This window comes from Ochotona curzoniae, unplaced genomic scaffold (assembly GCF_017591425.1).
Source record: "Ochotona curzoniae isolate NIBS_2020 unplaced genomic scaffold, NIBS_Ocur_1.0 scaffold_1852, whole genome shotgun sequence".
Taxonomy (NCBI): domain Eukaryota; kingdom Metazoa; phylum Chordata; class Mammalia; order Lagomorpha; family Ochotonidae; genus Ochotona; species Ochotona curzoniae.
This window is the reverse complement of record NW_024467087.1, coordinates 33229028-33256693: the sequence shown is the minus strand read 5'-3', so window position 1 is coordinate 33256693 and position 27666 is coordinate 33229028. Positions and strand designations below refer to the sequence as shown.

General features: G+C 37.2%; 1 protein-coding gene across 1 annotated transcript in view; it reads left to right on the top strand.

Annotated features, from left to right (window-relative positions):
- Nucleotides 1–27666, top strand: part of NRK (Nik related kinase) — a 127412-nt gene that overhangs the window by 74946 nt on the left and 24800 nt on the right. The window contains exons 7-15 of the mRNA XM_041000089.1: nucleotides 1427–1517; nucleotides 5079–5209; nucleotides 7274–7328; nucleotides 13314–13392; nucleotides 14098–14273; nucleotides 16087–17339; nucleotides 21096–21203; nucleotides 23047–23114; nucleotides 25167–25264. Coding sequence (XP_040856023.1) covers nucleotides 1427–1517; nucleotides 5079–5209; nucleotides 7274–7328; nucleotides 13314–13392; nucleotides 14098–14273; nucleotides 16087–17339; nucleotides 21096–21203; nucleotides 23047–23114; nucleotides 25167–25264 — 2059 coding nt within the window. The remainder of the gene's footprint in view (nucleotides 1–1426; nucleotides 1518–5078; nucleotides 5210–7273; nucleotides 7329–13313; nucleotides 13393–14097; nucleotides 14274–16086; nucleotides 17340–21095; nucleotides 21204–23046; nucleotides 23115–25166; nucleotides 25265–27666) is intronic.

Here is a 27666-nt window from a genome sequence, read left to right as displayed (position 1 = left end):
TTATTTAAGAATTCTAAACATGCTCTCTGTATAAGGAAACCTAAAATGGCAAAAAAAAAACCCTTTGGAGAAATTTAATGTCCAGGTGCTATCTTTAAATTTTAAGGAAGATGGCAAGAGGAGTGTCCATGTCATCCCAAGTCAGGGTCTTCAATGATCCTGTCAGAGTCAGACCACATGTTAAATGGTTCATGGAAAGGACCATATGGGTTATTGACTATATTTTTATATTTAGAGTTCTTTAAAAAGCCTGGTACTATCATCATGATTTAGGATGAATCAAAAGAAGTGAATGTTACACAGAAGCCCCAGAACTTTGGTAGCCTTGCATACCAGTGTGTGCTCTGAACACTACTCTGCTTGTTCTTTATTTCTAACATGCAGGTGAGAACAACAACCTTCTTAATTATAAAATTGAAAATTTTCTTTGTGCTTTAAGTTCTCAGTGTGACCAAGAAAAAAAACTATTAGCAGAACTTAATAGCATACCTCCTACTGTGTTAGAATGCCCTTTCCCTCATGTAGTTGTATTCACTTGTACTAATAGCATAAATGGTTAAGAGTGCAAACTGAGCTGAATTTACATTCTGGTTCACTGAGTTATTAGCTGTGTGACCTTGAATCAGTTACTTAATTTCTTCAAGTCTCACTTTCCTCATCTAATACTGGATGATATTTACACCTTCCTCAAAGATTTGCTATGAGGTTTTATTCATTCACTTCATATAAACCACATAACACAGTGTCTGGGAAAGAACCAGAACTCAATAAATGTTAGCTTTGTGGATTGCTAATTATATTATTAATCCCCAGTTAGTATCTGAAGCGATCTCATTGCAGCCTAATAATTGCATACCATGTCATGGTGTAGCCAGGTCACGGGTTAGTGGTAAATGGGTTGAAGCCAGCATCATAAGCCAACACAAATTGCAAAAGCTTTAAAATGAATTTCCATATTCCCTCAAATTCTCAGCCTACAAGGCTGACTAGAAAATATTTTGGACTAAACAAATGGTTGGAAGAGGAATAGAGCAAAACCGGTGGCTAAACCATGATATTTAAGATGCCCAGGATTTCACTCTTATGGTTACTTGGAAATATGGAAGCAAGAAAGGAAGGTAAAATGGCCCAATGTATACAAACATTACTTTTTGGTGTTCCTTCTCTTTCATGGGTGTCCTGATTTATTTTCCTTTCTTTATAGCCAAAAGTAGAATTTCTGGGAATTGGTTGTAATAATTCCAACTTAAAGAAAGAATTTTGTCTGAAAAAGAAAATCTGGACCATTTCTTTCACCAAAGGCTTTTCCAAAAATACTAAGAGTACCAGAAAAGAGAAAAATGCATGCACTAACATGGTACTTTTAAATTTTAATATATATCATATAATGCATATAAAGTTAACGTACACATATATGCATATGCAGGGACTAGCTCACCTTCATGCTCACCGAGTCATCCACCGGGACATCAAAGGTCAGAATGTGCTCCTGACTCATACTGCTGAAGTAAAACTGGGTGAGTGTTTTCCTATGATATTTGAGGTAAGGTACAGAACATCTTAAAGAGGAAAATGCCGTTAAGATTACTGTGCTTTTAATCATATCCCTTCCATGCATTTGAGCTAAGGTTTCTCTACCTACAAAACAAGGAAAAACCTGAAAGTTTTCTTGGGAGGGGTGGGAGCAAATGGAAGAGAAAGCATGGAGTTGATTCTTTGAAGGCCTGGAGATGAAATAGTTTTTAAATGTTAGTAAGCCCTTTTCTCTGTGGTCATTGTTTCATCCCTTGTTATAGATGGCTATATATCTCAATAATTGCATTGAGTCTTTATCATGTGGAAGTTGTATGTCATGAACAAGAAATAAAGAGCAAAAAAATTTTTTCGAAGCACAGATTTCCCCAGATTTTCAAAGAATTTTTAAAATCACTTTTCCATCAAACATTTAATGAAGTGATATAGATCAGAAATGGTGCTCCAGTTTAATCAAATTTAGGCTTCCGATAGGCATAGTATCGACCATTGCACTCACTTGGGGAGTGAATCATCGGACGGAAGATCTTCCTCTCTGTCTCTCCTCTCTGTATATCCGCCTTTCCAATAAAAAAATAATAAAAATAGATCTTTAAAAAAAAATGTCCCTGGATTTCTAGTTCAGGATTCATAGTGGCCTGATTTATTTGAAAATAGCCACATTCTTTTTTACAGGCATGTATGCTAAAATACATCACATCGGGCCTGGCACAGTAGCTTGCTGCTAAAGTACTCACCTTGCACATCCCGGGATCCCATATGGGCACCGGGTCTAAGCCCAGTGGCCCCACTTTGCATTCAGCTCCTTGCTTGTGGCCTGGGCAAGCAGTCAAGGATGGCCCAAAGCCTTGGGACCCTGCACCCACATGGGAGACCCAGAAAGAGGCTCCTGGGTCCTGGCTTGGGATTTGCTCACCTATGGCCATTGTGGCTGCTTGGGGACTAAATGATCAGATGGAAGATATTCTTCTCTGTCTCTCCTCCTCTCTGTATATGTGACTTTCCAATAAAAAGAAAATAAATCTTTTTTTTTTAAAAAATCACATCATTTAATGTTAAATAAACATTGATGACTTGTTTTAAAATAATAACATGTAAGTCATGTCACCAGTGGGCATTGTTAGCCCCGTTGAGATCGAACATAAATCATCTTTTTCTTTTAATTTTATCAACTCTTCGTAACATGTCTTTTTTTTTAAAGATTTATTTTTATTATTTTTTTTTATTGGAAAGGCGGATATACAGAGAGGAGAGACAGAGAGGAAGATCTTCCGTCCGATGATTCACTCCCCAAGTGAGCGCAATGGTTGATGCTATGCCGATCCGAAGCCAGGAGCCTCTTCCGGCTCTCCCACGCGGGTGCAGGGTCCCAAAGCTTTGGGCCGTCCTCGACTGCTTTCCCGGGCCACAGGCAGGGAGCTGGAAGGGAAGCGGGGCTGCCGGGATAGAACCGGCGCCCATATGAGACCCCGGGGGTGCAAGGCGAGGACCTTAACCACTGCGCCACTGTGCCAGGCCCGTAACATGTCTTTTAATGTGACTATAAAATAGTTACCATTTTCTTGCTAAATAAATAGAATAAAAATAAGAATTTTCCTACATCTGTATATATATATATATGAAATTTGTTCACCTTATATAAGTAAATTTTCAAACAGAAAATAGATGTTTACTTGTTGAGAACATTTTTCAGTAAACATTTGTAAAAGAAGCATGAGGTAGAAGTTGCTTTGGAAATAAGTGAAAAGTTTCTAGAAAGTGTTTTACACTTTAGTATTCAAAACTATAAAAGTGGAAACACAGTTTTAAGAGACTGCATTGAAATGTGTCAGGAGTGTGTAGATTTCACATTAAATATACAGGATAGATGATCAACTACAGGACTATACTCTGTTCACATACAGAAGCATTGCTTCATATACTTGGGTCAATCTGCTGATCTACCTGCCCATTTGCAACACTGAAAGAAATTATACACAAATCCCATGTAGTTAAGTTAATGTACTTTACTCTGAGAGACATTTTAGTGATGGATTTGAATTTATTCAAGCTATTTTACCTACTAAGTTAGTTTCAGGTTTCTTGCATGGCATACCAAGGAAAGGAATATTAAACATTTATTCTGGTGAAAAAAAAATAAAATGTGTGCAAATAATGGACCTTTGGAAATGCATGGAAAATACATGTTATAAAAAAACTGCATGGATTTCATGTTTTTACACCAAAACAAACCCGTCTTTTAATCCATTTTCCGGAGACTAAAATACCTTCATAAATTTAATCAACATGTTAATAAGGAGAAGGCAAACCACATGGCAGCCAAAAGAAGTAACAGAAAGGAAAAAAGGATAAAGATAATATTGCATTTGCAGTTGATGTGTATTCTAGTCCTTCAAGTCATCAAAGAAAAGATTACCTTATGACACTTTTGAGACTTCATCTGCGCTTTTACATCTCATTTTCAACTTTCCCATTTCTTTCTCCCCATCCCCCTTTTTAATTTGCCACTCTTTCTTTTCATCTTTTTTCTCTCCATTTTCTTCCCTGGATATAAACCATATTTCAGTTGATAGCGTTTATTCCTTGGCCCTTAAATCTTGCCCTTGGGGATAGTGAGAATGTAAACTGAGTTGAGCTCTGATGTAAACTATTTCTAATAAAAATATCTGTATTATGAGACTGTTCAACACACATTGGTACTTCTGTACAGCATTATAGACAGTTTTGCAGCTCTTCCTGTTAAATCATTTCTTCACAATGCCTTAAAATGTTTTTTCTCCTTTTTCCTCTTCTTCTCCTACATTCCTCAAGCTGCTTTTCATTCAGTTTTGTTTGCCACCCTCTAGATTCCTGGAAACCATTCTAAATTAGAAAATCTCCTTCATTTTTCATCCTTGTCTTGTTTTTCTGGACTCAATAACTCTAGTCTGCTTAGCATCTTTTTTCCCCTTACTGTTTCTGAGGATACCATACCAAATATTTTATTATAATGTATCCCACAGATGAAGACTAAAATTTTGTAGTCTAAGTTAAGGTATAGACTCTGCAGTAAATATTTGCATCTGATTCAGAAGAGCTGTACAAGAAATTAAACTAATTTCTAGCACAAAGTGCATTTTTCTTAATCAGTGCAATAGGATTTTTCAGTGTCGTAAGTGAGGCTTCTTAATCAACTGCTGATACATTTTAGGTTCCTTAGATGTTGCCATTCTTCCTGTTTGGTGGCAGGCCCAGATACTACATATGTTATTGCTTCAGAGATTCAGGGCGTACCAATAGAACTTTATTTTTAATATTCATGGTAAACATTGAGCCAAGCCTACTGTAGATTTATAATAGCACTGCTGAGTTTCATTCCAACATAAATAGCAGCAAAAGCTTATTTCCCAGTATTCCTGGAGTAGACTTCATGGTAAAGTTTTGCTGGGCTGGAATGAAAATCTGTTATCCATTGTGGCTTTTGTATTGGCTTTCCAAGTTAAAGCAGTAACTTATTGGGCTTTCTGTTGCTGATTAATTATTGTGACATGTGCTGAATTTTGCAGTGGATTTTGGAGTGAGTGCCCAGGTGAGCAGAACCAATGGAAGAAGAAACAGCTTCATTGGGACACCATACTGGATGGCACCCGAAGTGATTAACTGTGACGAGGACCCAAGACGCTCCTATGATTACCGAGTGAGTGTGAGAGAGTGCAAATACATTCGGGAAGAGATACTGATTCAAATTTATTTTTAATAATAAAAGAATAAAGTGCATGAATCCCCCTTTCACATTAAACTCAAATATGAAATACAATTTTGTGTTCTTACATGTGGTCAGTTTCTGTGCCTGAAAATGACATTTTCTAAGCATGGACACAAAGTAGGCCTTTGGGAGTCACTGAGATTTGAGGTAGAATAACTAGTTCTTGTTGCTGGTAACTCCTTAGTAAAACTATTACATTATGTGGCTTTACATGGAAATTTATCTTTCAGGGGCAGAGAACTTTGTAAATTTTTAAAAAATAAGTAAATGTAAAGCCAGTTATTAATCCTCATAGTAACTTAGCTCCAGAGAGAAAAAAATAATAATAACTTGATTACTCAGGGAAATGTAGAAAATCCTTGGCGTGATTCACCTCCAAACCACAGAAAACCAGTGGGATAGACAAAGTAAGTAACAATTCATGCTGTTTATTAAAGTTTCCACTGAAGCTGCAATTTGGACAATATACATCTAGGTACACATTTCAAAAAGCTGATGTGGAAAGAAAACTCTCCATTTGCTATAGTCTGGGGAAAAAAACCTCACTCACTCTCCACATTGTAAGTCATCCAAACAATCCATTGTGGTCTCCCTGTGTGGAACTTAGAACTTAATACTTGAAGCTGATTAATTTAAACTTCGTCTCATTTTCTTAAATTCCCTCTGCTTGATCAAAATAGTTATTCACTGGGTGCCAGTTATAGAGTCTTTGCTATATCAGAAACTAAAAAACTATGCAAACCCAAGTTCTTCAAGTGGCTTTCTGTGAGAATAATACTTTATAGTCACATAAAGCATATAGCAGTCTTCCATTAGCTTTCAATTGCATTACTTGTCTTAAAAAAATTTAGTTCCATGATGCTAGAAGAAAATTTCACAACTGAAGCTACCAAATCTATAAACCAGTTTTCTACAAATGTAATTAATTTGTTTAGAAGTTATTCGACCATTTAACATGTCTCTAGTCCTGTGCCCTTTCTACATTCTTGAGTGTAGTTAGTTGGGGTGAGAGTAATTTCCTAGAGCATCTTTATAATCCCAGACTGGATTTACTGAAATTAATAGGAAGTATATAAATATAGACATGTATGTGTATGTAAATATGTTTATATAATCTACATAATCTATAATCTATATACATCTACATATGTGTGCATATATATTCCACATGTGTACATATGCACCTACATGTATATGTACATACATATACATGCACATACATACACATTGAGTCCATTGAGGTGAATACTATTATTATCACTGTTTTATGAAGTGACATTGCCCAAGATGACATAGTTTTTGTGTATATGTAATAAGACTTCAATATGAAAAGTACCTTCTGGAATTTCAGTTAAGGCGACAATACCACTATATTTATGATTAACTCCCCCTGAACTTGACCCCAGTCCACCTCAACGTACTGTAGAACAAGGTCTTTGGGCTTGTCACAGGCTCAAATTATTCCCTGTACTGTCAGTCTGTAATAAAATTTCATTACAGAAGACCCAGAGGAACTAACATTCCGGTATAGTGGCTTGGACTGGGCTGGGTCGCTCACGAGGCCAGCATTTCATATGGGTGCCAGTCTGTGTCTAGGCCACCCCACTTTTGATCCAGCTCCCTGCTAATGTGCCTGCAAAAGTAGTGGAAAATGGCCCAAGTGGTGGAAAATGGCCCTTGTACCCACATAGAAGGTCTGGATGGAGTTCCAGGCTCCAAGCTTCAAGCTGATTCCACCCTGGCATTTGTGGCCATTTGAAGAACTGAACCATCAGATACAAGATCTTCTCTCTCTCTTTCTCACTCCCCTTCCCTGTCTCCTTCTCTCCTTCTGTAACTCTGCCTTTCAAAATAAAATAAGAATCTCCTTTATAAAGACCTGGAAAATGCCACTGATGCTGGTAAACTGATCTTCAGCCAAATATTTTTCCAAGGGTTCTAAATACTGTCATATTCTATTTTTAAGTGTCTTTTTTGTCATCTTTTTCTTTGCAGAGTGATGTGTGGTCTGTGGGAATCACTGCAATTGAAATGGCTGAAGGGGCTCCTCGTAAGTAAAAATGCTTAACATTTGTTAAAGTTTAACCATATGCACTGTACAAATATGTTTTCCTGGAAGGATTTGCAATTACCATTTGTACCAGTCAGTTTCTACTGGTCACATGGGTGTCACACTATGTGCCAAATGATAAGTGATGGCCTTTTTAGTGAGTGCCAGATGAATTTGTCAGAATGGCCAAATGTGGATCTATAAAACAGCATGTGCTTTTTTTTTAATATGCTCTCATATTTTAGGCTGACTGAATTGTGTTTCAATTTAGCCTCTGTAGTATTGAGTCCTGACTGTTCTAAGCAACTGGAATCCAGAAACATTCCAGTCTCAGTTGACTAGTGGAATATTTAGGTTCCAGAACATTTACAGTCATAAAGTGCTGCTGCTTCAAGGTGTGATCATTGAGAATATACTCCGGTACATTCGTTGAAATTGATCCAGTTCTCAGCAATGTTGCGAAATGAACCATTTTCCCTTAGGGTGTCAATCAGTTCACCTTTGATGTCTTTTCTCCGTTTAGCCACCCCTGTGTGCTTCACAGTTTCCTCTGGTATCCCCTACTCATCATGATTTAAATGAACTGTCAGCATCCCATTCTCTCAAGACATTGATAGAGAAGTGAAAATGGAATATGAGCTTAGGTATAAATTACTGCTAACCACATAATGTATGAACCCAGAGCATGGCATATTTACTGTCCTCAATATCTAAATCCAACCTGTAAATGATAATGCATGCCTAGTATTTTTCCTGAGAAGTATAAAGAAGTATCTTTGGATTTATGTGTCTTGGGGAATGGGGGGGAAGACATAGTTGTGCACGTCCCCTTGTTTCTGAGTGCCCTTGCCTTCTCATTGTTCATCCACCGAACTATGTAAGCTTGAACTATCTCAGCACAAGGTATCAAAGCCAAAGAATTTGAAGAAATGTAGATAGTGGTAACTTAATGGTCAAGAATGCCTCGTGTCCCTTGGGTATCAAAGTAAGGTTGGGACAAAGCTATGACAGTTATGGAGATCTTGTTGGTAAAGGCTCTAGTGCCCCCTAAGCTACAAATACCCAAGTTTGGTGGATATGAAATGAATGACGAAAAAGACTAAAATGCAAAACTGTGCATTTGCCACATTTCAGAAAAGAAAGAAATGAGCTTAGAACATGTGAATCAATCCTTGGTCTCTCCTGACTATATGTATTTGGGAAACATGGTATAGCTTTTCTTCTCTGAATTTTACTCTATCTTCCTCTCTGTTTGTGTCCCCTGGCTTTCTCTTTCTTCCACACCCCTTTTCCCCATATATCCACAGTATGATAATTCATCTTAGCATTGATGCACAAGTCTGGCTAGGATGTATTATCAAATCAAGTAATACCTTTTTTCCTCATCATTGCTGATCATAGCTCATCAGAAACATCATGGTTTTAGGTTTCCCTTTTTTGTTGTTTTACTTGGTGTATTGCAAAATGTTATCTCACAGAAGAAAAAATAAAAGGATAATGAGCATACTCACAAACAAGTGCAATGGAGTTTTGCCCAGGGTTTAAGACAAGTGAACACCAGGATGTTCTGAACTTGCAAGGAGAGAAAATAGGGCCAATCCATCTGAATAGGTAATTGGAATGGCACAACTTTGGCTTGATAAGTGTATATAGTTACCCCACTAAAACACTTCTCTTTCACCAGCTCCATTATTTCCTGGAGTACTAGCCTTGCATGGAAATGAGCATCATGAATTAAACTGCAGAAATTCTCCAGGTTAAGATAATTATCTCAGGGAGGATGGCTTTCCAAAGTGGCAGTTATCTGATACTGTTCTCTGAGATCCAGATAACCAAATTCTCTTCCTTTTATCATTCTTTGATGAATTTTTCAGAGATTTTTTTCTAAAGAAAGAAGTTCTCGATGAAAGGATGCTATACTAGATCCTTCACTTCCTTTCATAATTTCAATGTGGACTTCAAATCAAACCATAAGGATATTTTTAAACCAAGCAGAAAATGCTGGTAAATAAAACAACAGAATCTCTTAGGCTAATACTGAAAAGATGTGGTTCTTAGCCTGTTGCTCCCCTTCTGTGCACATGATTGACACAAACCAATTTACTTAATCTGGATTCTCCCGTTCCCTATTTTGACATACCCATGATTGGCAGAAATTATTTTTATTGCTGTAAACGATGCTTACTTTTAGCCCTATTTCTTGGAGCATCCTTCCCTCACACTCCATGTCAGTCTTTATCTTACTGCATTATGATTCTAGTTTGCCTTTGTCCCATCAAGAGCGTATCTCTTCAGGACTCAGAAGATTGTTTCAGATCTCAATACACATTAGAAATAATATGTGTCCAACCTCTTAAGATATCTGTTTGTTTGTTTGTTTTTAAGAAAATGTGTTATTTAATTTGATTGGGCCTATTAACAGTTAGGCAGTGTTATGAGATATAGGTTGGTTAGGGTACTCAGCATCACTTCTAAAATTAGACTATTCGTGAAACTGTCCACAGCTGCTGTCCTATAGACCTTTTACCCACCCTGTGCTCTGTTCCTTTATGCAATTCCCATATTCCTTGATGAAAACCTACACAGTCTGCATCCTAACTGTTGACCTTTGAAGATATTGTAACTTAAGTAAATGACAGGTATTACAATATGTTTAAAGGATAAAACCTAATAAATGACTAGACACAGTGAAGAGATTAAAAAAGAGTGAAATGTGATTCTGACTCTTTGAGCTCATAGCTAATTCTGCCCCCAAATATAAGGCTTCACCTTGTATTAATTTGCATCTGTGTAATTGAGAACTAAGTTTGACCTTTAAACAATTGCCTTTTTATTAACCTAATAAAGTCATCCTGTGGATTCTTTTTCATTTTGTTTGTAGGTCAGTTTGAAATTGTAAGTTTCCTGATGATATATTTTGGGAGAGGAAGGATGACTCTATGAAGAGTCACTAATATCAAACTGTGCTCACATAAATGTCGCACTTGTGTTTAATGAAAGTTAATCTCTGGATCTCATCTGAAGATATTTTTTTTTGTACTCTCAATTTTCTTTTGTAAAACATAACAGAAAATAAGTGAGACACTTATTTATTATTTCAGTATATTTTTCTGGGCACACAGTAATTTACATATTTATGGGGTACAATGTAATATTTTGATATGTGTATTCAGTGTATAATAATCATTCAGATCATGATAACTGGCATATTAACTACCTTGGATATATTTAATTTCTTTGTATTTGGAGCATTACAATGTTTTGCTTATTATTTTGAAACATTCAGTTAATTGTTTTCAAGTATGAGGTATCCAATCCTGCTCTAGAATGTTCGAATACACCCTTATATCCATTGCTCATCCTCTTTCCATCTTTTCCTCTCCCACGTCCTTCCCAGGCTCTGGTGACCTATGCTCTGTTTTCTGCTTCTTTAAGAACAACATAGATTCCACCTACCAGAGTACTTCAAAAATCCATGGAAAATGAAAGTAAAAGATGAGTTCATTTTGGTGTAAGAAATCTTTTAAATTCATACATAGTTTTTTTTTAATAATATACATGTCCATGGAATTACTGAAGACCTCTTGTATTCATGGGTTTCAAAAGGTTTTTACACCAAAATTAACTTGACTGCAAGTTCCATTTTTTTTCAGCATTTTAAAAGTACCTAGTATAAGTGAGAACATGTGGTGTTTATCTTTATGTGTCTGACTTAGTGCATATAGCAACTCCATTCCATGGCAGTAACAATTTGTTTTTTAATTTTACCTATTTGGAAAGGGAGAGAGAGAGAGAGAAAGACAGAGAGAGAGAGAGAACACAAAAGAATGATCTTCCATCTGTTGATTCACTCCCCTAAATGGCAGCAGTGGCCACAGCTAGATTAGGACAAAGCCAGGAGCCTGGAATTCCATCCAGGTTTCCCACATGTGTGGTAGGGTCCAAGTACTTGGACCATTTTCCACTGCTTTTCCACACAGGTTAGCAAGGAACTGTATTGAAAGCAGGGTAGCTAGGACTCAAATTGGTGCTCTATGGTATGCTCATATATGGTATGCTGGCATTATAAGTGGAGCCACAATATGCAGTGTCTCCCCCAACCCCAAGGTCCTCATTCTTTTTATAACTGATTACTGTTTCGCTGTATATATAAACCACATTTTCTTTATCAATTCATCCATCAGTGCTCACCTACAGTGATTCCATGTCTTGGATTTCATAAATAGTGCTCCAGTAAACATATAGACAAAGATGTTAAGATATGTCTTTTGATAACTAATATTGAGAATATAAGCATGCCAATTTATATGAGTGAAATGAACATTTTAAATTTTAATTATTATTTGTAGCCCTGGGTCTATACTCCTGAGGAACAGTGGTTTTTCTACATACCACTTGTTGAATTTTTTTTTATCTAGTGGAGAGTTAAACTTGTGACTATAAAGTGGATTGAAAGTATGTTATTATAAAAATTTAAAAAATAAGAAATGATGAATGAGGGAGGGAAATTAGGTGGTAAGTGTCATTATCCTCTTAAATCTGTATAGATGAAATACGTGAAAAATTTTCCCTATATATAAATTTGAAAAAAAAAAAAAACTTGGGGCCTGTGTTGTGGAGTAGTTGGGTAAGCCACTACCTACAACATTGACATGTGAGAACCTATTCAAGTCTCAGCTGCTCTACTACCAATTGACCTCCCTGCTGGTGTACCTGGAAAAGCAACCAAAGTAGGTCAAATTGCTTGGGCCCCTGTGTCCACATCGGAGACTAAGATGAAGCTCTTGACCCAGCCCCCAGCAATTGTAGCCACTTGGGGAGTGAACCAGCAGATGGAAGAGCTTTCTCCCCATCTCCTTGCTCATATTCTGCCCTTCAAATAAATTTTGATAAAGGATTTAGAAATTTTTTTTGAAGATTTATTTATTTCCATTAGAAGGGCAAATAGAGAAAGGAAGAGACATAGAGGAAGATCTTCCATCCTCTGCTTCACTCCCCATGTGACTATAATAGCCAGAGCTGAGCTATACAAAGCCAGAAGCCAGGAGCTAAGAGCTTCTTCCAGGTCTCCCATGCAAGTACAGGGTTTGAGTCATCCTCCACTGCTTTCCCTGGCCGAAAGCAGGGAGCTGGATGGGAAGTGATGCAGCTGGGATATGAATTGGTGGTCATGTGGGATCCCCACGCAATCAAGGTGAGGATTTAGCGATTGAGCTGTTGCACCAGGCCCAAAATAAATCTTTTAAAAATTAAGAATAGTTATAGAAAAACCTTGAATTCTAGAGCAAGTGAGCAGTAATTCATATAGTGATATTAGAATAGATTTTATGTGTGTAGTTTGTGAAATCTCAGTAATTTGACACAGATGCTTTTACTAAAAGGTTGCTAATTGTCACAGCAACTTTTTTTTTTCAGAAGAAATTGAGACACATGTAAGTGAAGTAAGGGTTTATTCTGGAAAGTGTGTTCTGAACAGGCCATTGTACTTCAGCTACCTCTTTTCTAGGACTCTCAGCTTCCAAAAATAGACTCTTCTTAGCTTTATAGGCTACTCAATCCAACCTTCTTTATGTATTCCTGTATCTAGCTATTAACTTGGTTGAATGAAGCCTAGAATTATATATTCTGGTCTATAATCTGTCATATAGAGTGTTCGTCTCCTTTTTTTTTTTTTTGTAAATTTTCCAGATAAAATCATCAACCACAATTTCAAAAAAAAAAAAAAAAGCAAAACAAAACAAAAAATCTCATCTAGTCTAATTTATTATTGACTTGTTATACAAAATGCTGGCAAAACTTGAGAATCTTATCTAATGTAATGTTTGAGTTTAAAAGGAGCCTTTCTTAAGTGCTTTATTTTGTACTTGCTGTTCCCTAGTGTGTGTCCAACTGGAGATGCGAAATAACACTGAGAAAACCCTCTGGAATGAGGAATGTGCTCTGTAGATACCCTCGTGTTCTAAAGGCCTCTCTTTCCTTCTACAGCTCTGTGTAACCTTCAGCCCTTGGAAGCTCTTTTTGTCATTTTGCGGGAAAATGCTCCTACAGTCAAATCCAGTGGATGGTAAAAATGAATGACTTGCTCTCCTAAATACACTGACTTGACATTTTGTGTAGCAAAGACATTTTAATTCATTTGGTCAGTTTTGCTTTACTGTCCATGTTGGACACTTACGGCTATGATTCAGTTTACCCCTTTTCACACATTTAGGTTTTCTTTTTTAAAAAAAACAAAAACACTTCTGTATTCGTGGAACATTTTAAAACATTAGTCCCAGTGCTATTAATACCTTCTTTATGGATCCTTGCATTTATGCCTCTGAAGCAGAAGCTGAGTGACTAAGAAAAACCTTCAGGCTTCATAATTTTGAGTACTGTGGACTGACAGATCTTGTCTTATGGATCTCTCACACACATATGTATGTATGTATATGTATATCTGACATCAAGCATTTGGTTGCAACACACACACACACACACACACACACACACACACCGCTTGCATTTTTATTTTGTACATACCTTGAAATTACTGGTATTATTGAGTAGAAAACACTACTGACTTGGGCTTCTTTTTCTGAGACTTAAATGGCTTCACTCTGCAGTGTGTATTGTCAGGCTGCAAGATATTTGCTCACTGTAAAGACAGTTCTATGTAGAGGCAGCTCTCTCCAGAAATAAGCCCTTCAGAGTGGCATGTGGTTGAGGGTGGAAAGAGGTGTGGACTGCCCAAGAATGGCCCTTTATTCCTGTAACTCCTTACTTTTAGGTCTCGCAAGTTCCACAATTTCATGGAAAAATGCATGATAAAAAACTTCCTCTTTCGTCCTACTTCTGCAAACATGCTTGAGCACCCATTTGTTCAGAATATCAAAAATGAACGACACGTTGTTGAGTCGTTAACGAAGCATCTTACAGGAATCATTAAAAAAAGACAGAAAAAAGGTAAAATATGAGCAGTCTTATTTTACTAGAATGAATATTCAGATAAGAGAAAAATTTTACTCCTTTATTGTGTTCAGAAAAAAAGTGTTTATGTAAGCGTTAAGTTGAAAGTAAAAATACTGAGGCCTTCTATATTTAGTTTTTCCAGTAACATGCCATGTGTTTTTACTCAGTTAATGACCTCTTGCCCAGGCATGTATAGATATACAAAACAAGGTTATTCTGGGTTGTTGCCAGTTATATATGGCAAGTATTTATATTTACAAAGTCCTGGAAAGCCTCAAATAGAATTTTGTGATGTAATAATTTTAAGTAAGCTACTGATTAACTAATACAAATAAAAGGGAAAAATCTGCATTTTATGGTTGTTTTTCAGTTTCTATTTTAAGCGACTCCACCAAGATAAGTAAGTTTGTAACTAACCACTGATTGACTGCTAATTTTGAAGTCATGTTTGTGCACAAGATAAAGCTTATTTTATATACTAATCTTCAACTATAAGATTTCATTAGAGGCTAATTTATACAAATAAAAGAGTCTGTGCCCAAAATGGTGGGATTGGGATGATTTTCACAAAATCCGGGGAAGTACTACCAAAGTTCTGTGGCATAGTCCACGTTTAATTTGAGGGACCACAAGCAGTGTTGAGGGTAAAAATGGAGTGAAGGGACAGGAACCTGAACAAGGCCACAGGCACCCTCCAGTCAGCTGCAAGTCCTACCTGGAGTGAAAGTTGTCCCATGTGATTAACCAGATGGAACCTATTTTGAAGTGAAGAGCAGATTGGTGGATTTAATTCCCAGTGGGGACAAAGTCACTAGACTTAAATCAGAGAACCCAGGCATTCTTAAATGGGTGAGGAATAACCACACATCTACTCAGTCACTTGCTAACTTCCAGTGTAGGATGTCAATATAGTTGCTCTAGATAATGTACTATAGGAAATTCAAAATGTATTACGTTGGGGTTTTAGGTTGCTGTTTGACCAGGTGGATTTGGCAATGTTATTATGATATGAATATGTATGCTTGTTTTAATGTGGTATGGTGAAAAATGGTTTGTTTGGTTTGTAAAATGTAGATTAATTTAAATTGAAGGCATAACAATTGGAAAGGGTTTGACGATTAGTGTGAAAGAGGAGGTTAAGAGGAGCGGCGGCGAGGGGGGGGCGGAGTAGAGGGAGAGGATGTGGTGGGAGGTGGGAAAGGTGGGAGAGATGGTGGGAAGAGGAAGTTGGGGGGGAAGGATGGGGGGGAATATGGGGGGGGGAAGGATTTTATATTTTTGGGTTGTGGGTGTGGATTGGAGGGTGGGGGGGGGGGGGGGGGGGGGGATTGGGTAAGTTGTAGTAGAGAATATGATAGTTGATTGGTTGGGGGGGGTGGTGGTGGGATGTAAGTGGGTTGGGTTAGAGTATGAAATTGAGGATATGAATTGATAGTTGAGGGTGGATGAGGAAGAGGAGGTATGTGGTGAATGGGTTGGGGGGAGGAGGGGATGTGTTGGGTAAAGAGGGGAGGGGTTTGGTATGTTAAGTGGTTGTTATTATATATTATAATGTTTTGTGGATTGTGGGGGTTTATTTGTGGGATGAGTAATGTGTATACCAGTTCACATAAGAGAGGTTGATTGTGTACTGTTGCTTTTCATTCAGAAAGACTTAATTCTTTCAGATACACCAAATAACAGGTCTTATCTTCTAGAGATGTTGAATGGACATGTTGAGGAGAAAGTTTTATCACTATCCCTTAATATCTGACAGCATTACAGAGATGAATCAAAACAGTATTACAAATAAATGTGTTTGTTACAGAAAATGCCCACTTAAAAGAAAAACTTACTGTGAATGGCTCCATTCCACTGGACATACTAATTCTGTCATCATTATTCATATGTCTCAGGGGATCTTCCTGCACTCATGAGCTTCTGAGATTGCCAACCAGCAGCAGATGCAGGCCCCTCCGTATCCTACGTGGAGAACCCTCTCAGCCCAGATGGCTGCCTGATGATGAGCCACAGATGCAAGCACTTCAGCAGCTGCAGGGGGAAGCCAGGGGAGAATTGCCACCACAGGCTGAGGACAACATCCCAAGGCCTCTACAGAAGCCAGCCAAGGCACCTAAGCGCCTACATGTGGCAGCTCAGGTGTTCATGCCATTACATGCTCAGGGTAAGCTGAAGGCAGCTAGGCCTCTACAGATGCACATCATGGCACCCCCACGACTGCAGCGGGCAGCTCGGGTGCTCATGCCACTTCCACCTCACGCTAAGATGCCTAGGCGTCTACCAATACAGGCTCCATTGCCCAAAAAAGAGCAGAAAGCTCCAGAGCAGGCCCAGCTATCAAAAGAGCCAAAGGATCTAGACCAGGTGCCAGAGGAATTTCAGGGGCAAGAACAAGTCCCTGAGCAACAGCAGGGACAAGGCCAGGCTGCTGAACAACAGCAGATGCAGAACCAGCCAGATGAGCAGCTGCAGCAGAACCAGGCTCCAGAACAGGCAGAGATACAGGAAGAGGCAGCAGAGCCCGTGCAGGCAGAGCCCGAGGCAGAGGAAGCTGAATTGATCCGAGTGCATGCCCAAGTGGTTCTGCCCCTACTCTCGCAGAACCACCATGTGCTGCTGCCCCTGCATTTAGATACTCAGCTGCTCATCCCAGTGCAGAAGCAGGAAGAAGAGGCATCTCAGGCACAGGCCTGGGCACTCGAGACCCCGCAAGCTGTTGGCTCCATCCAGGCGCTGATAGAAGGGTTGTCGAGAGACTTGCTCCAAGCACTCAACTCGTACAACTCCAAGCCACTTGGGCCACTGCAGATCCTAATGGAAAACCTGTCGACAAACGTATTCTACTCTCAGCCAGAACAGGCACGCAAGAAAAAATCCAGGGTGTCTAGTCTAAGGCAGGCACTGGCAAAAAGACTGTCACCAAAGAGGTTCAGGGCTAAGGCATCCAGGAAACCTGAAGAGTTCGAGCTCTCGGATTTAGAAACCCGCAGACGAAGGCGCCAACGCAGATGGGAGGACATCTTCAATCAGCACGAGGAAGAACTGAGACAAGTTGAAAATGTAAGAGTAATGGATAGTTTTTGAGCCAAAAAATGGAGAGAAAATGCGCTAAGACATGCTTGTGCATGTGTGCGTGTGTGTTTTTCTGTCTGTGAGAGAAAGGGACACCTTGATATCTGATTATTGTCCGCAGACCTCCTCTATGTACCTATAGAACAGCAGTCACTACTTTGTGCTTGCTGAACTCTTCCCTATTTAGTGAAAGATTAAGCCTGTGATGATAAAATAAACTGAACATATGTTACCAAAATTTAAAAAGAAAAAAGTAACAAAAATAAAGAAGGGCTAGGGAGGGCAGAAAAATATCCTTACATTCTTAGAATTCTATATATCAAATACGTGAAGTCCGTTCTCTTTTTGTAAGTAAATCAAGAAAACTAGGAAAAACAAAACAAATGAAACAAACATTTGTAAAGGTTAGAAATTTACTGGAAAAAAAAAATTAGAATTGTGCTTCCAATAAAATACTTTGAAATTTCCAGAAACTAGTGACTAAATTTTAGGGGGAACTTTTTGGGAGGCATGATGCAGGTCATTACTTAATATTATCTCTATACATAGTAAACTTTTTATTAGTTTTGCACCCGATATTTCTAATAAAAGGATATCATGCAGATAAAGGACTATTTTCAATCTTAAAAATCACTGTTATAATTTAAAATTTCAAAAACTTTAAAAAGAAACACAAAAACAAGTTCTTTTTTGTTTCTCTAACTTCTAAATTTGGTTATTGGTTCTTCTCATAAAGTACTAAATTATACTTTATGAGTAAATTGACGTCATTTTTGCAAAACAGGAGTTTGGAATCAAGATTAAAAGGAGAAGGAAAAGCAGTTTAAAAAGTATTTTGTGTATAATTGTCATGTTCTTAACTTGTCTCACTAAATTGACCCTACTTTACTTAGTCAATGACATGATTGCACAGAACTTGAAGCTAGTTCCAATGTGGTTTCTGCATCCCTTTGAAAGGTGAGGTATACAGTATGTTCACCCCTGTCTCACTTAGAAGCAGTCAATAACACTTTATTCTGTCAAAATCCCTGTCTTATAAGTGACTGTAATTTGATTGGCATTGTCTAATTTAACCCAGTCTGACTACTCTGATAGGTTTGTTGATTTGATAAGCAAATTAATGAAGTTGGACAAGATTAGAAGAGTTATTTTCTAATACTCTCCAGCATCCATTGATGTAAAAAGAATTCTTGTGATGATCCTAAATTAAACTGTTATCCACATTTACTCACCTAGCAATAATTGATGTCATAATTGCAAATGAACCTTGTCCAAATAGCTGGATAAAAAGTTATTTGGGTTTGTGCACAATGAGCTGATTGAACAAATGCTAACTCCCTGACATATTTAGTATGAAAAGAAATAAAAAGAGAAATAAAGGCCCAAAAGGGAAAATAATGTCTAGTTCCCCCCCACCCACTGAAGAAGGCAATATAAAGAGAATGAAACCATATGGAATAGTGACAGTTGGCAGAAATCAGGACATTTAAGAAGTTAATAACTATTCCCAATGAACCCTGGTAACCAATTAGACAAAGTATAATTTAGTACCTTATGAGAAGAACAAATAACCAAATTTAGAGGTCAGAGAAACAAAACAGAAATTGTTTTTCATTTATTTAAACAAAAAAACTTTTTTCCCAAAGGACTCATAATAGTAATAGCATGACACTTATTCATTGCCATTCACTGTTTTAAATATATAAATATGAGTGCCCCTAGCTCAGTAGCTCAGTAGCTAAACCCTTACCTTGCAAGCGCCGGGATCCCATATGGGTGCTGGTTTGTGTCCCGGCTGCTCTACTTCTCATCCAGCTCCCTACTTGTGGCCTGAGAATGCGGTAAAAGATGGCCCAAAGCCTTGGGATCCCACATCCATGTGGGACCTGAAAGAAGCTCTTGCCATGCATTGGGGCGCGTGAGAGAGTACACACAATGTGCGGGCGACATATCAACGGCATTTGGGGGAGTGTTACAACAGGGGTGCGAGCAGGCGGGTCTACTTGTCTAGAGCGGAGAGCGAGGGCTGCGGGCGTGGCAAGCGCTCACAGACCTTGCTCTTCTACATAAACAGATAAATACCATTACATCTACACACGGTGGGGTTTTTCTTTCCTAAGGAGAAATATAATAGACTGCGACTTAGTATTTGTGTGCTTGAATACCAGTACGGTGTTGTAGCTTAGAGGACCCAGTTGTGATGGGATAATGCACCATATATATATCACATCTGTAGGTGTAGGAGAAATGGATAATCGGGCTGGACGGGGGGGTGGGGTATCCTTGCTTGCAGGAGGTGTTGGGACGTCTGACACTAATACTAAGATGAGGTTGTTAGAGAATGAAAGTGTTAGCTAGTAAGGTAATTGGTCTTTGGATTTTGTATGGGTAGGGAGAGGTATATATGTGGTTGTAGTTAGTAGTTGGTAGTGTGCGGGATGAGATGATTAGTAGTTAGAGTTAATTAGATTGGAGTAGGTCGGTGGTATGATTTTGTGTGGGGGGTGAGTGGGGGGTTGGTGGTGTGGGGTGTGGTGGGGTTGGGTGGGTGGTGGGGTTGGTTGTGGGTTGTGTGGGGTGGTTGGTTGGGGGTGTGGGGTGTTGGTGTGTGGTGGTTGTGGTGGGGTTGTGTGGGGTGAGTGTGGTAGGGGTGGGGGATGTTTGGGGGGTGGTGTGGTAGTGTGTGGTGTGGAGGGTGGTGGGTGAGTGGGGGGGGGTGTGGTTTGGGTGGGTGTGGTGTGTTTGTGGGGGTGTTGTGGGTTGTGTGTGTTGGGGTTGGTAGGTGTGGGAGGTGTGGGGGGTTTTGGGGTGGGTTTGGGTGTGGGTGGGGTGTAGGGGATGGTGGTGTTATGAGGGAATAGTAATTATTGGTGAGGTGAGAAGTTGTAGTAGGGGGATGTGTTGTTAGGTTGTGGTTGGTGGTGTTGGTTTTATGGGTGGTAGATTAGGGGTTAGTTGTGGGGGGTTTGTTGTGGTGGGTGGGTTTTTTGTTTGTGTGTTATTGTGTGTTTGAGGGGGAGAGGATAGGAATTGGGATATTTAATTAGGTATTATTTTGGTGTAGGGATAATGTTGAGTATTTTATATATTAAATGACTTTTTAATTAAAATAAAAGATATGTGTATTTGATTTTTATTATAATCTGTCATTTTATTAAAAGTTTATTGTTTTGTTTGAAAGACAGAGAGAGAGAGACCTATTTGTGGATTCATGCTTCACATAGACATTATATCTAGGGCTGTGCCTGGCTGAATCCTGGAATTCTTCCCTGTCTGCTGCTTGGGTGGCAGGGACTCACTTGGGCCATGTTTCATTGCTTTCTCAGGCACATTGTCAGGGAGCAGAATTTCAAGTGGAGCAGCCCATATGTGATGCTGGCATTGCAAGACAGTGACTTTAATCCACTGTGCCGCAACACCAGTAATCTGTGTTTTAACCAGTAGGCCAAGCTCCCACTCTATAGATCAGATATCTTTAACCTGCACTGTATAAATGAGCATTAGTAAATAAACTATACTCATTAAAAAGTATATACAAATATGTGTGGGTGTATGGAGTTTTCTATGAATGAGTTGTAGCATTCCTTGGATTCTGAGTGTCCTGGGACTATTAGAAAGAAACTACTGGTTTAAAGCATTTTTAATATTTAGAAATTATTCTTTTAAATTATATTTTAGGATGATGGAGTTCATCCTGTAATTTGACTTTAAACAATTTAAAAGTATTTTATTCCTTGTTCAAAGGACAAAGAAGATGAATCATCAGACAATGATGAAGTATTTCATTCAATTCAGGCTGAAGTTCAAGTAGAACCATTACAGCCAGATGTTCCAGATCCTAGAGATAATGAGGTAAATTTCTCAGCATGACTTTCTGTCACATGTAAGTTCCTAAAACATTGCTTCTTAAACATTTGTGTCTCAAGATTTCTTAATACTCTTCAATACTGAACATTCCAAAAAAGCACTTATTTATTACATGGCTTGTGTCACTCAATATTTAATGTATTAAAACAAAAAATGAAAATATTTATGAAGTCATTTAAAAATCAGTACAACTATAAGTTTTTTAATGAGACAACTGTATTTTTCACTAAAAATTAAAGATGATATCATTTTGTAATTTTGCTGACCAGTTTAGTCAGCAAACAGCTGAATTCTTGCATCTATTTCTGCATTCAGTCTGTTATCTGTTATTTTATTTGAGGCATATGAGTTAAGGCTGGTTTCTTATATACATGTAAGGAAGACTCCGTATAATTTATTCTTGGTTAATTAGCAGAAGGAAGCTAAGCTGTGTTGTTATTTAATGAGAAGAGGAAATGTGTCTGTCTCTCTTCCTTAGTAACTCACTTTACTTATACCTTAAGGTAATAACTATTACCATAATCAGAAAATGATTTACTATTACCAAACACTTTCCTGAAATCGGCTTCCTAAGCCAAGTGATCTAGATTGGATCAATATGATGCCAGTTATCTGAACTAGAAGCATAAAAACTTCAGTATCCTAGATACTGCCAAACATCTGATTATATTTGAAAAAAACTCATTAGTGAAGTGGGAAATATTGACATTTTTAATTTCTCACTTCTCTGATAGGGAATAAAAATAGTCTGGATAGGTTTCCTTATAAAAAAAAAATAGTGCTCTGAGGCCAGTATAGTTTTTAGAAACCATATAGTGCTTTATTCAACATGAAAATACTAGACAGTTTTTAAAAGTGCACCATATTGAAATATTTAAAGAATCTAATGTGACTGTTTTGTTGCATGTCAGAATGACTCTTGTTTTCTAGCAGCTAAAAGCAACTGTAAATGCAAACTTGGTGATATAAAACTCAGTGAGGCAAGACGGTACTCCAGGTAGCACCTTGCCTGCCAATGTTAGCAGAAAGTAACTGCCCCACTGGTAGAAAGAAGCTGCCTTGCTGTACTTCCTTTTACTTATGAGTTTTGGTGTATCAAATGATGTTATTTACATCCAAATTAATTGATTTCATTAAATTAGAATACTAATAAAAGGATAGTTGAATTGTAACATGGAAAAAAACGTACTTAGGTTGGACAGCTTGGACTTCAATAGCATTTAATGATGTTTATATGCATGTGTAGAAAGATTAGAAAATCTAGGGTTACCTTAAAATAGGGCTTTAGACTTAAATTTTTAAATTCTGATTATTTTAGAAAAAGAAACAATGTGATAACATGGAAATAGCATTAAATCAGGAGCCAATAAATCTGCATTCTTATTTTAGATGTTCCTTCAACATGGTGTAAAATTCTTAGAGGAGTCATCATGCTTTTCTGGATGATGGATTCCTCAAAAATAAATGGGTTTCTTTGATTGTATTCTCTCCAGAATCCACTCCTATAGAAAAATTAAAATACAGCATCAGGAATTATGGATAAGCAGTTCTAGTGATATACAATTAGTAAATATAGATATAGTATTACAGTGAGTCTTTGAAAAGTCCATGTAAAGTATGTATTAGGAAAAAGGAAAAAAAAAACTATACATGGATTTACAAAATCTTTTGCACCAAAATGAACTTGTCTTTTCACTCTACATTTCCAGAAACTTTTTGAAGTACCCTAATATTTATGAAAATCATATTTATTAGCTGGCTTACTAGGAAAACATATGTGAAGGAAGATTTTTTTCTCAAAAGCTAAGTACTGCATTTTGTCTTTAAGGTCCAAGAGAGACCTGTGGCTGGGCCTTGCCACCAGGATCGTGCACACCGTGTCAAGTTCTCTTCCAGGTATGCATCTCTGTTTTCTATATTCAAATTACTCATGATTAATTATCACATGGGAAATTCAACTTTGTTTCCTTGACACTTCTTTGTAAGATCAAAACTAAAAATCAGCATTTGCATCATTGGCACACATTTAAAACCTTAACTGCAAAGATTCATTAGCCAAATTTTCGTATTTGGTCATACTGTAATCACTGTATGAGAATCAGCTAGTAAGAGTCCAGAGGAAAGAAAGGAAGGCATGAAGGAAAAGAGAAAGGCATGGAGGAGGTGAGAGAGGGAGGGAACAAGTGAGGAAGTGCAGTTAGTTAAACCAGTATTCCAGGTGAGCAGGGATTCAAGTTCAGCTCCCTGCAAATGTACCTGGGAAAGCAGCAGATAATGGCTCAAGTGCTTGAGCCACTGGTACTCATGTGGAAGGCCAAATAGAGTTACAGGCTCCCGGGTTGTGCCTGGCCATTGTGGTCATTTGGGTAATGAACTAGCAGTGAGATAATGTCTCAAACTCTGCCCTTCAAGTAAATAAGTAAATCTTTTTAAAAGAAACAATGACAACGACTTCTTTATTAAAGTTTAGTTAATAATTCTAGTAGATAAAAAGATGTGGGTTTTCAAGTGACTTTTTTGCATGTGCCACATAGTAAAATTACCCCATAGTAAAATTACGTACAAATTACCCCAATCTCACAAATTAATGCAGCAAATTAACAAACCTGAAAATTACCTATGACCAAAATCAAATTTAAAACACCATATTATATCAGCAAAATATCGTATGTAATATCTGCACAAGTTACTTGGATTTATATTATAGATTATAATGGAGATCTTCAATTATTTTCAAAAATCAATTCCATATTTTAGATAAAGTAAGAAATGTGTTTTGTAGTCTCAGTGTTAAAATATATTTCCTTCTAAATGCACATCCGCTCCAATTCCAATTCAAAATAGAAAAGATATAGATTAACAAGCCACTCAGTAAATATTTTTGAATACTCACTAAACTCAGGCAGGATATTGGACAGTATGATCCAATGGTTATATGACTGATATTATGCAGTATATATATTCCTCAGTAATTTTTTTACAACCACACTTATTTAAATCCTCAGATTTTACTGATTTTACTGGTTTATAGAAATCCTCAAAAAATGGAAAGCAAGGCTGGGAACTTTCTTTTATTTTGCATTCAAAAAAATAAGTTGGCATGGTCCTCCTGACCTCAAAATGAAGGAAATAATTTTGAGTAGTAGTCGTTGGTATCTTGGAAAAGAGCTTTAATAAAATCCAACATATAAAACTAATCCTAGTGTTAAACTAGGAATGGTTATTCACTTTACAGAAGCAATTTTAAGTTTATGAATAGCAAATGAATTGATTTTAAATATGAATACGCTTATAAAATTAATTTAAATGAAGCTCGAGTTGTTCTTGGAATTTAGGGGTCATAGAGAACACTTTTGTCTGCTCCAGGTCTAAACAATGACCAAACTTTTTCCCATGTAAAAATTCCACAGTGACTATAAAATGTAGTAGTGTAGTCCAGATCCATTTTTTTTGTTGGTCTTTCAATTTAAAGAGTAAAATAATCTACCTTTCGTGTCCAGTTGTCTATGTACATTAGGAACTGGACATAAAACATTAACTTCATGAATCTAAAGTCAGATTAATAATACCAGATTGTGTGATATAACAGTTACGATGCATTTTGTGTGTTAAAAAATTTACATTCACTATAAAATTATGTTTACTGGTCTATTACACAGGTAAGGTTACTCTCTGAATATTAAAGGATTGTTGTAGGAATTTTTAGAATAAATATAATATTAAAGAAATCATGCATTACATGGAAATATGTTTCTTATACCTATATATTGTTTATTGTTTCTCTGTTTTAGATAAAATGCCAAGTTATGGGAAATGAAAGCTGGGAAAAAATAGTTAAATTGTACTTTTCTGATTGCAATGTACCTGTATATTTAAACAAAACGTTCTTTCTGTTGAGTTGTGTGTTTCCCTGTGAGGCCATGGCACATTCTTTTCTCTTTTCATTAGTGTGCTTCAGCTGTCTCTTGAGGAAGAAGCTCGGAAGCAAGTTGAAATCAGAGGAAGGAGTGCACAAAACCCTCATAATCGCCAAGCAGCAGCATCAGGTGATTCACAGCACAAGGTTTCCAAAGTCAAAATACAGAGCTAATATTTAACAGTTTGTATTTCAGAAGTCAAGGATGGAGAATTTCAAGAAAGAATGAATCAACAGTGTCAGGGGGTCCAAGCAGGATTAGGAGCAAAAGGCCACTGGATTTGGCAATTGTGTGCTCAGAGTTGATCTTTGACAAATGGAAAACAATTTTTATGGATTCTTCTTTTGTTTGGGTGGTAGATAAGAATGTATCTAGGGAGGCAAGAGGGTCAACTTTATTTCATTGCTAAACCAGGTGAGAAAAATACAGAAAAACAATTTGAAAGGGGTCTTTCCAATTATATATATATATATATATATACACACACACAAAACCTTAGAATATTGTGTGGAGTAGTTATGTTTTATTTATAATTTTTTATAATTTTATAATTTTATAATTTATAATTTTTTATCTTATCATCCCAAAATATGATATATCCAGTAGTTACAAACTGATGCCTTTTCCCAGAATGCCTGAAAATTAATAAAGTATTATAGACTAACTTTATAAGTTAAAATATGAATTTCAAACTAGTGTGTTTAAGATGTGGTTTTGAGAGAACTTAAATGAATTGAAGATGTGTAAAATATTAGGATCAGCAAACCAAAACTTGTGCCTTGGATCCCCAAACCTGGAATTTAGCATTTAGTAGTTTCAAACAATCTGAATAAGTTATGTAAAGGAAAAATGCTTGATGGAGTTTGTGAGCCATCTGCAAAAATGTAAGATGTAGATTTTATTACAATGTCATGAATAGGAAATGGATATACAGACTTTACCAAAACTGAATATTCCTACACATGATCACAAGTCTTATTACTAAGAGATTAAGGCAGAATTATTTTAAATAGCAGCGTGTCCTGAGCATAAATACTGTTATGAGAAATGAGTGAAGGAATTTTTTCCCCAGACACCTGTTTTTCCATTTCAGTGAAGGATAATTTTTCTAATGATGATCTAACTAATAAAAATTTAAGAAAATTCTAGATTAGACCGCCCAAAGCAATCTGAACATTAACAGGAGGAATAAGGGAATAGCATCTGTGCAGATAATCGTGAACTTGTGTGAGCTCTAAAATTCAGTGATATGGCTACCATGTAGATCATTTGAGATCTCATGACATTTCATTACATGCTTCATTATGGGTTGCATCAGAACACCTTGCTACAGATTTGCCTCAGGATCTCAGAATACTCACCTGAATTTCTTATTTATATGCTAACGTACACCCAAAGGCCTAAGAGAAAATGGTTTTCTGCAGAAAAATAGTGAGAAAAGTACAACAGTGCTGGGAGATAGGCACCCAGATTGTAAGATGTGTTCAGTGTAATGTTCTCAGATGACAGCAGTGTTTTACAAGTTACTCATTTTGGCAGTTGTTAGGTCTGCTCTTCAACTATGTACAACAAGGTTGGAAAAAGAAGAGGAATGGTAGTATTTATCTTTCCAGTCCAAGCACATAAAAACAATCAAAAAGGAGCTAAGTGTTCCTTCGGTGATACTTTTTCCAGGCACATTCATCTAGACTTAATGATGTTGGAACCTGTTAAATATTCTCACCTGGTTCGAACCACAGGCACTAATTGCCATACCACAACTCAGTGTCAAAAACTAGCATTGCAGATCAAAAGAATGTGCTTTTCAAATTAAAATGCCTGGAGCGTATAGTGAGTTGTCCATAGTGATCACCAGCAGGAACATGTGGCTTTTAAAATGGAAACAAGAGAAGAAAATGAAATGAAGTTTAGTAAGTCAATTCATCAGGTATACTGACTACATTTCAAATAGTTCATAGTCATGGATGATCAGTGACTACCATATGCAAAGTTCAGACATAGAAAGTGTCCATCACTGCAGACAGTTCTAGTGTACAACACTGATACAGAAATATTCTCAACTTTATATAAAAATGAGTGTATGTTTTGTCTATTTTCAGTAATTCACTGTTCAACTTGAGTGTATAACATTGTATAGAAATTGGAAGGTCCAGATTACAGAATCAACTCCTCTCTCAAGAGTTTTGTTGAGTCATCATCTTCTAATACCATCTGTTGGACTTTGCTGGTTAATACATGAAACAAGTGATACTCTCATGTTTTGCTGTCCTTTGTACATTCATTGTTTAAGAGGATCTGCTCATCCTCCCATACTGCTGTTTATCTTCTTACAATATTTAACAAGTGTACACCTAATTGTGCAAGCAGAAAATCCATGCAGCTTTACAGATGTAACAGATGAGCCTGCTACTATCCCTGAAAACAGGAAGTGGTGCTGTGAGATCTTACCAGATGATATTTCCTAAATGAAATCACAGAGACTGCAAGGAAAATGTGGTATTAAACTGGTTAACTCTACAAGAGAATGCAAT